Source organism: Hemitrygon akajei, unplaced genomic scaffold, assembly GCF_048418815.1.
Source record: "Hemitrygon akajei unplaced genomic scaffold, sHemAka1.3 Scf000057, whole genome shotgun sequence".
NCBI classification, from domain to species: Eukaryota; Metazoa; Chordata; class Chondrichthyes; order Myliobatiformes; family Dasyatidae; genus Hemitrygon; species Hemitrygon akajei.
The window spans coordinates 201,399-210,972 of NW_027331943.1; the positions used below are offsets into that span (position 1 = coordinate 201,399).

Here is a 9,574-nt window from a genome sequence, read left to right on the forward strand (position 1 = left end):
GCTCTTAAAGAAACAGTCACAGTACGACCGCAGGCTCGGAACAGCCGCAACATAACTTCCCGACTTTTGAACTCAGTGCTTCAACTAATAAAGACAACCACCCCATTTGCCTTCTTAACCACCCGATCAATCTGTGCAGTCTCTTTCGAGTTACGAGCAGGAGGAGGAAGAGGAAACCAGACCAGCAGGATGTGGCTATAAATGAAAGATGAGAAACATTTGGAAACTGGTTAATTGAAAAACAAAATGGTTAATTTCTACAAAACATTGCAGGTAATCAGCAGATCAGGCAGCAAATGTGGAGAGGAATAAATGGGCAGCATTTAATCCGAGCCCCTTCAGCATGTCTAGGCTGTGTACTCCTCTGCTTAGTTGCAGCCTGAACTGCAGAGCTCCTTCAGTATTGTGTGTGTGTGCGCCTTTGTATTTCCAGCAACTGCAGAATCTCTTTTGTTTCAGATCTGCATTTGTAAGAGGAGTGAACTTTGGCATTAGATACACGAAATGCCTGTTGATATTTAGTGTATCGTTTATATGGAGCTGCTTTCTGCGTTAAGAAAGCTGCTGAGTTTTCTACACACAAAAAAAAACTGAGATATGGACATGAAACAGAAGCTTGCAGAAATTTTTAATGGCACCATGATTACCCATAAAGCCGCGCGATTAAAATTTCTCTGCCGTTTGAAGCACCGATCAAATGCGCAGGCGCGGGGTTGCTGCCGTCTCCGATAACTACGCATGCGCGCAGTATACAAAATGTCGGGAGGAGCGGAAAGGTAAGGGCTTTTTTGGCTCTAATTGAGTGACAATTGCTGTGAGAACTGTGGCCCGTAAACACGGCACAGGCAAGGTCTTTTTCCTCTCTCTCAGCCCCACGATCCGTACACCGGCCCCCGGGGAGCTTCCGGCTAATCAGGGAACGGGAGCAGATAGATCTCACAGACAGAGCTGAGCTCCAGCTATCTGAATGCAAGGATTAGGAATTCGGAAAAAAGAGAACAAAATCTTTCTATCAGCTGTTGAGAAAATCACCTTTGCTCTATCTCCAACCGCAGCAAGAGAATATCTGCAGCTGCTGTAAATCCAAGCAACACACACAAAATGACGGAGGAACTCAGCATTAGTACTCTTTCCCATAGATGCTGCCTGGCCTGCTGAGTTCCTCCAGCATTTTGTGTGTGTTGCTTGCTCCGCCTGCTCTTGCTCTGGACTTTTCTGCCCATGAGAACATGTTCTGTCCAATTCTCTATGGGCACATAATGATATCAAACACTGGGCTTTCACATCACAAATGTGCCAGACTCCAATGAGACAGAGTACTGCCCTTCCCTTCATATTCGTTGGCATTGTCATCACCGAGTTCTTCACTGTCCGTAACTTGAGGGAGGGTTCAGGGGAAATATTTATGTACAGTACAGAAACTGGTGTTACCTGTGTGTATTGTGGTAATGCAAAAGTTGTTGGATAATTTGCAAGTGGGAAGAAGAGGAGTGATATTTGGAAGTACAACTTTTTGAAGCACCATTTAGCAAGAAAATTGCATACAGTGATATGCAAAAGTTTGGGCACCCCTGGTCAAAATTTCTGTTCCTGTGAATAGCTAAACGAGTAAAATGATGACTTGATTTCCATCCTCTTTTCATCTTCAGCTTTTTACAGATGGTGCGATGTGTGCTTCAAGAACTTGCTGGTATTGAATTGAATTAATTTTTCCCTCTACCAGTGAAACGTTCCCCGTGCCACTGGCTGCAACACAAGCCCAAAGCATGGTCGATCCATCCCCATGGTTAACAGTTAGAGAGGTGTTCTTTTCATGAAATTCTGCACCCTTTTTTTTTCTCCAAACATACTTTGCTCATTGTGGCTAAAAAGTTCTTTTTTTAACTTCATCAGTCCACAGGACTTGTTTCCAAAATGCATAAGGCTTGTTTAGATAACACACACAAAATGCTGGTGGAACACAGCAGGCCAGGCAGCATCTATAGGGAGAAGCACTGTCGACGTTTCAGGCCGAGACCCTTCGTCGTTTCGCTTGTTTAGATGTTCCTTTGCAAACTTCTGACGCTGAATTTTGTGGCAAGGGCACAGTAAAGGTTTTCTTCTGATGACTCTTCCATGAAGGTCATATTTGTACAGGTGTCCCTGCACAGTAGATCAGTGCACCACCACTTCAGAGTCTGCTGAATATTACTGAAGGTCTTTTGCAGTCAAACAGGGGTTTTGATTTCCCTTTCTAGCAATCCTACGAGCAGTTCTCGCAGAAGGATTTCTTGGTCTTCTAGACCTCAACTTGACCTCCACTGTACCTGTTAACTGCCATTTCTTAACTACATTACGAACTGACGTAATGGCTACCTGAAAATGCTTTGCTATCTTCTTATAGTCTTCTCCTGCATCATGCATTTTAATTTTCAGAGTGCTACGCAGGGGCTTAGAGGAGTCCATGGCTGCTGATTGTTGGGACAAGGTTTGTGGAGTCAGGGTATTTATAAAGCTTTGAAATTTGCAACACCTGGCTTTTTCTGATAAGATTGTGAACAAGCATAGCCCTAACAAGCTAATTAAGATCTGAGACCTTGGTAAAAATTATCTGACAGCTCAAATCTCTTGGGGTTCCCAAACTTTTGCATGGTGCTCCTTTCCTTTTTTTCCACTCTGAAATTGTAAAAACAAAAATAATACACTAATCTTGCTTAATATGTTGAAAAGAATGTTTCATCTTTAACTTTATGACTTTTGGAGATCAGTTCATCTTCCACTCAGTTAACTATTAAGAATAACAGAAATTTTGACCGGGGTGCCCAAACTTTTGCCTACCAATGTATATACGGTGTGCAAAAGCACTGGCGAGAAAATCCCTCAGTACTGCTGCAGGCCTGTTACATAGGCTGTGTTAGAGTGCGGATGAAGTCGGTGAAACCCAGAGGAGATCAAAGTGCTTATTGACAGTGACTTGCTAGCTGTAGAAATCAATACCTCTCTATATAAAATTCAGTGTGCACATGTTGTTCTCACTGGGCAAAAATTTGCACAGCACAAGGTTTTTGTGCACACTGGTGATTACAAATTGGAGGGGACATTGGTGGGAAGGTGGGGAGACCTCCAGTGTCCCTGATGCCCTCACCAACAAGATGTGCATCCAGCTGCAGCTTGTAACCCGGCACTTTAAGGAGTTGGATCTTGAAATGGATGAATTCCGGATCAGCCGGGAGTGGGAGGGGATGATAGAAATGACAGAAAGAGAGGTGTGTTACATCGAGGTGCAGGACACAGGAAACTGGGTGAGAGTCAGGAAGGGGAATGAGGTTAAACAGCCATCGTAGAATACTCCTGTGGCCATCCCCCACAACAACAGGTGGACCACTTTCAAAACTGTTGGGGGAGGGATTGTCTGGCAGAGGTAAGTCAAAGATGTGATAGGGGATTCGATAGTTAGGGGAACCGAAGTAGAAGGGGACTAATATCCTAGTGGTAAGGCTTGAAGTGCTAGTGGGGTATTTAAAGTGGCAGGCGGGGAGGGAGCCAGAATGACAGAACAGATAATGGAGGGGGTGAATTGAATTGAATTGACTTTAATACTTATATCCTTCATATACATGAACAGTAGAAATATTTACATTATGTCTCTGTCTAAATGTGCAATGTGCAATTTATGGTAATTTTTAATAAACAGTATGTACAACAGGACAGTCAACATAACATAGAAATACAGTTGTATCAGCATGAATTAATCAGTCTGATGACTTGGTGGAAGAAGCTGTCCCAGAGCCTGCTGGTCCTGGCTTTTATGCTGCGGTACCATTTCCCAGATGGCAGTTGGTGGTTGGGTTGATTGGGATCCCCAATGACCCTTCGGGTCCTCTTTACAGCCCTGAATAGTGGGAAGTTCACATCTACAGATGCGCTGGGCTGTCCGCACCACTCTCTGCAGAGTCCTGCAATTGAGGGAAGTACAGTCCCCATTCCAGGCAGTGACACAGCCAGTCACAATGCTCTCAATTGTGACCCTGTAGAAATTTCTTAGGATTTAGGTCCCCATTTCAAACTTTTCAATGCTCTGAGGTGAAAGAGGCACTGTTGTGTTTTTTTCCACCACACAACCAGTATGTATGGACCATATATTATGATATTGTAGCCATTGCTGGGACTTGGTTCCAGCCAATAGTCTGAGGAATATAGAGGAACAAATCTTTCTCCAGTGATCACAGAACATGCTAAGAAACAAAGGTTGATATATTAAGTGATTTTAATTTTCCATATATTGATTGAGACTCCCATACCATAAAAAGACTATTGGGGTAGAGTTTGTCAAATGTGCCCTTAATCGGGACGTAGAATTCCCAATGTAGAAGTTGCATATGCAATTGCATGTGCAATAAACTATCAGGAAATGATCCGGGGCTGTTGACAGAAATTAGTGATCATAATGCCATGAGATTCAAAGTAAATATGGAAAAAGAGAGGTCTGGACTATGGGTTGAGATTCTAAATTGGAGAAAGGTCAATTTTGATGGCGTCAGAAAAGATCTGCCAAGTGTGGATTGGGACAAGCTGTTTTCTGACAAATTATGATAATTTGCTAATTTATAATTTTACTAATTTGATAATTTATGATAATTACCATAATTAGTTGGTGAGTGGGAGTTCTTCAGAAGTGAAATTTTGATGATGTAGAGTTTGTACGTGCCTGCAAAACTAAAAGTTGAAAGATAACTGGTGCAAGGAACCTTGGTTTTCAAGAGATATCGAGGCCCTGGATATTTTGTTCCTCTAAATCCCTCAGACTGTTGGGTGCTACAATATCATAATTCCACACCATGAGCTCATCCGACAATTTTTTCAGTTGTCTTCTCTTGGTTTCTAAAAGCTTCCCAATAGTTTCTGCTCTTTTGTTTGCCCCCTCTTTGACTTTTATGTTGGCTTTGGCTTCTCATTTCAGCCATGGTTGTGTCCTCCTGCCTTTACAATGCTTCCACTTCTTTGGGATGTATCGATCACTCAGCTCTCGAATTGCTCCCAGAAACTCCAGCCATTGCTGCTCCGTTGTCACTCCTACCTTTTCCCTTCCAGTCAAGTTTGCCCAGCTTCTCTGTCACAGAAACATGGAGAAGGTCAGAACAGAAACATGCACCCTCTGTATGATCAGAATGGTAATCTATACGGGAGACAAAATAGATGGGGGAGGTTTTAAATAGTTGTTTAGCATCTGTATTTGCTCAGGAGATGGACACAGGTGAGGCAAGGCAGTATCAACTTCATGGACCCTGTACACATTACAGAGGTGGAGGTGTTTGCTGTCTTTAGGCAAATTAGCATGGATAAATCCCCAGGGCCTGACAAGTTGTTCCCTAGGACTCTGCGGAGGACAAGTGCAGAAATTATCGGGGCCCAAGCACAAATATTTAAATCATCCTTAGTGACAGGTGAGGTACTGGAGGATTGGAGGACAGCCGATGTTGTTCCACTGTTCGAGAAGGGCTCTAAGGAGAAACAAGTAAATGTTACGTTAGTGAGCTTGAGATCAGTAGTGGTAAAGTTATTAGAACATATGTGCAGGAACCGGATATATAAGTATTTGGATTGATTTGGACTGATTAAGGATAGACAGCATGGCTTTGTGCATGGTAGGTCATGTCTAACCAGTCTTATAGAGTCTCTCGAGGAAGTTATCAGGAAAGTAGATGAAGACAAGGCAGTGGACGTTGTCTACATGGACGTTAGCAAGGCACTTGACAAAGTCTCATATGGGAGGTTGGTCAAGAAGGTTCAGTCATTCAGCAGTCAAGATTAGACAGTAAATTGGATGAGACACTGTCTTTGGGAGAAGCCAGAGTGTGGTAGCAGATGGTTGCCTCTCTGACCGGAGGCCTGTGACTAGTGGTGTGCCACAGGGATCAGAGCTGGATCTGTTGTTGTTTGTCATCTATATCAGTAATCTGGATGATAAGATGGTTAGGGATCGGCAAATTTGTGGATGAAACCGAGACTGGGGATTCAGCGGACTGCGAGAAGACTATCATGGCTTGCAGTGCGAACGGGATCAGGTGGAAATATGGCTTGAGAAATGGAAAATGGAATTCAATGCAGACAAGTGCGAGGTGTTGCATGTTGGTGGGACCTACCAGGGTAGATCTTACACAGTGACTGGTAGGACATGGAGGAGTGTTGTTGAGGAATGGGATCTGGGAATACAGGTCTATATTTCACTGAAACTGGTGTCACAGTTCGATAGGGACGGAAAGAAAGATTTTGTTCCATAGTCCTTCATAAACCAAAGTACTGAATGGTATGTTATGTTGACTATGTACAAGACATTGCTGAGGCCTAATTTGGAGTGTTGAGTGCAGTTTTGGTCAGCAACCTACAGGAAAGATGTAAGGACTTTGAAAGAGTTCAGAGAAAATTCACAAGGATGTTACCAGGTCTGGAGGACTTGGGTTATAAGGAGAGATTGAACAGGCCAGGACTTTATTCCTTGGAATGTAGAAGATTGAGGGGAGATTTGATGGAGTTATATGACTATTTAGAGGTTTATAGATAGGGTAAAAGCAAGCTGGCTTTTTACCACTGAGATGGGGGTGGGACTACAACCAGAGGCCATGGGTTAAGGGTGAAAGGTGAAACGTTCAGGGAAACATGAGGGGAAACTTCTGCCAGGTGAGTTTCCAAAGAGATCACCAGCTGGTAACCCAGCACGGATGCAAAGCTGATTCGAACTCAGGAGCTTTCGTCCCGAAGTCTGGCACTGATGCCACTACGCCACCAGCCAGGTCAGGAGATATTGACATGGCATTGAAACTGTGGCACTTTAAATTAACATTACATAAAGGAAAACCCTAGCTGCACATCAACAAAGGCTATTTGTGTGTGAGGGTTTAGTTACCGTGGGGCCAGACACCCTTTCAGCTCAGTGGGAAGAGGGAATAATTCAAATGGACAGAGTCAAACAGAGCCAAGTCACAGACTGGAAATGGCATAAGTGTCCCATTCTTACAGAACATCAGAGGGTTTGAGGGTCGTTCCAGATACTAGCACTGTGCCCAGTTAGAAGGTGATTTCACTCTCCAACTTGGGTTGAACTTCACTGTAACAGTGTGATGTCAGATCACACCTTGGCAACTCAAGTGATCTCATCTCAAATGTTGTCCTTCACCCACTGATGGATTTTTAAATCTTTTTACAGGTTAAAATCGACAAGGAATTTGTCTATGGGAATTCAAACACACCAGTTGTGCTGTCTCTGTCTAGATATTTAAGGAGCAAGAGATTCAACCAGCCATCCTTCCTACTCAGACTGTGGGGAGGGATTCACTCGGTCATCTGACCAACTGACAAGTCCGTCATTTTACACAGGGGAGAGGCCGTTCACCTGCTCAGACTGTGGGAATAGATTCACTCGGTAATCTCAACTGAAGGTTCACGCTGGGCAAGGCCATTCATCTATTCTGTGTGTGGGAAGGGGTTCAGTTGGTTTTCCCACCTGTGGACACACCAGTCAGTTCACACTGGGCAGAGGCTGGTCATCTGCTGAATTTGTGGGAAAGGATTCACTCAGTCATCTGTCCTAATGGCTCACCAGCGAGTTCACACTGGGCAGCGGCTGTTCACCTGCTCAGACTGTGGGAAGGGATTCACTTGCTCATCTAAACTGAAGGTACATCAGCGTGTTCACACGGGGGAGAGGCCATTCACCTGCTCAGACTGTGGGAAGGGATTCACTTGCTCATCCACACTGAAGGCACACCAGCGAGTTCACACTGGGGTGTGGCCGTTCACCTGCTCAGAATGTGGGAAGGGATTCAGTCAGTCATCTGATCTACAAAAACACCAGCGAGTTCACACTGGGGAGAGGCCGTTCATCTGCTTAGACTGTGGGAAGGGATTCAGTCATTCATCCACCCTACACAGTCACCAACGAGTTCACACTGGGGAGAGGCCATTCACCTGCTCAGAATGTGGGAAAGGATTCAGTCATTCATCCACCTTACAGAGACACCAGCGAGTTCACACTGGGGAGAAGCCATTCACCTGCTCAGAATGTGGGAAGGGATTTACTCAATCATCTGATCTACAAAACCACCAGCGAGTTCACACTGGGGAGAGGCCATTCACCTGCTCAGTCTGTGGAAAGGGATTCACACAGTCGTCCAAACTATTGGCACACCAGTCAGTTCACACTGGGGAGCGGCCGTTCACCTGCTCAGACTGTGGGAAGGGATTCACGCTGTCATCTAATCTACTGAGACACCAGCGAGTTCACACTGGGTAGAGGCTGATCACCTGCTCAGACTTTGGGAAGAGATTCTCTCGGCCACCTCCACCAAATGTGCATCATTGTCAACTCAAACTGGAGTTTCAGGAAGGTATTAAGAAAGAGCAAGAATTCACTGGCAGAGAGGACGGAACCTACTGCCTGAGGGTGGTTTCCGCCCAGAACATTTGGGCAGAACCCGCAGCGTCACAGGGACAGTCCGAGAGCGGCGTCACAACCTGCGGTAAGATGCCGAACTTTAAATAATTGTTGAGACTTTCAGGGAAAGGAGCACTGCTGTCACTGCGTTTGGGTTAATTCCGCCATCGGGATCATCGCACACAGGCACTTCTTGAAAACGGCACGAGGCTTAAGAAGAGCTCGCAAACGTTCGAGAGAGTTCACCCAGTTTGGAACCATAACGATCCAGTAGAGAAACGGAGGTGCAGCTCCGAAATCGTCTCCGAAGTCCGAGAGGCAGCCAGTTTTTCACCTAATCCTAATGCTAATGCTACTGCTACTGCCTTATGACTAACATTGACTAGACTAATAACTGACATGACTGATTATTTATGACTACTGACTAATAACTAAGAACTATGAGCTGCCACACTTGCAAAAATAAAAATAAAAAAGGAAAAAGAAGGAAAGTTGTTTGGTCATTGAATAGAATCCGGTTAACCTGGAGTCCTGAAGAAGGAAGGAAATCAAGTTCAGATAAAACAACATCAAAGCATCACTAAAAAGTTGTACTCTCACCTGTGAACAGCCTGCAGAGAGAATCAAACATGTCTGATCAAGCTATTGGGAAATCGGTTGAGCAACTCAAGCTGGAGAGAATGACAGCAAAAAGATTGTTTTCTCATCTGGCCAACAGCATTACCAGGACCTATGAAGACATGTCTGAAGAGGAGCTCAGAGTGAGTTTCAATAAACTCACAATGGAAGCCGAGAGAGTCATGGAAGCCAATGATGATGCGGAGGCCGGACTCACTGCAGAACGGGAGGCGGAGCTGAACACAGAGAAAGTAGCTGTGTCAACTGAACAGCAAAAAGCCGAGCTGGCAAAGACGGCAAATGAGTGTGAGTTGAAACTAAAGAAAATCAGGAGGCTGATCCAGGAGACTCTTTGGACCAACTCTGGAAATGTTGAGTTGCTCACAGTACTACAAGCAGCAGAGGATGAATGTGATGATGTCACTGCTGTACAACCCGATGGCCACCAGGAGGTGTATGGCTTCATGCTTAACCACCTGCAAGGACTGGGAAAGACAGCAAAGGAGGTGGGAACGATGGATCCCGCCAGGGGATTGGAAGCACCTG

General features: G+C 44.8%; 1 protein-coding gene across 1 annotated transcript; it reads left to right on the forward strand.

Annotated features, from left to right (window-relative positions):
• The first annotated feature begins 752 nt into the window (after positions 1-752).
• LOC140721543 (uncharacterized) lies at positions 753-9,340 on the forward strand. The gene is made up of 2 exons (XM_073036360.1): positions 753-776; positions 7,184-9,340. The coding sequence occupies exon 2, from the start codon at positions 7,568-7,570 to the stop codon at positions 8,267-8,269; it is 702 nt and encodes a 233-aa protein (XP_072892461.1). The 5' UTR covers positions 753-776; positions 7,184-7,567; the 3' UTR covers positions 8,270-9,340.
• Positions 9,341-9,574: the final 234 nt, after the last annotated feature.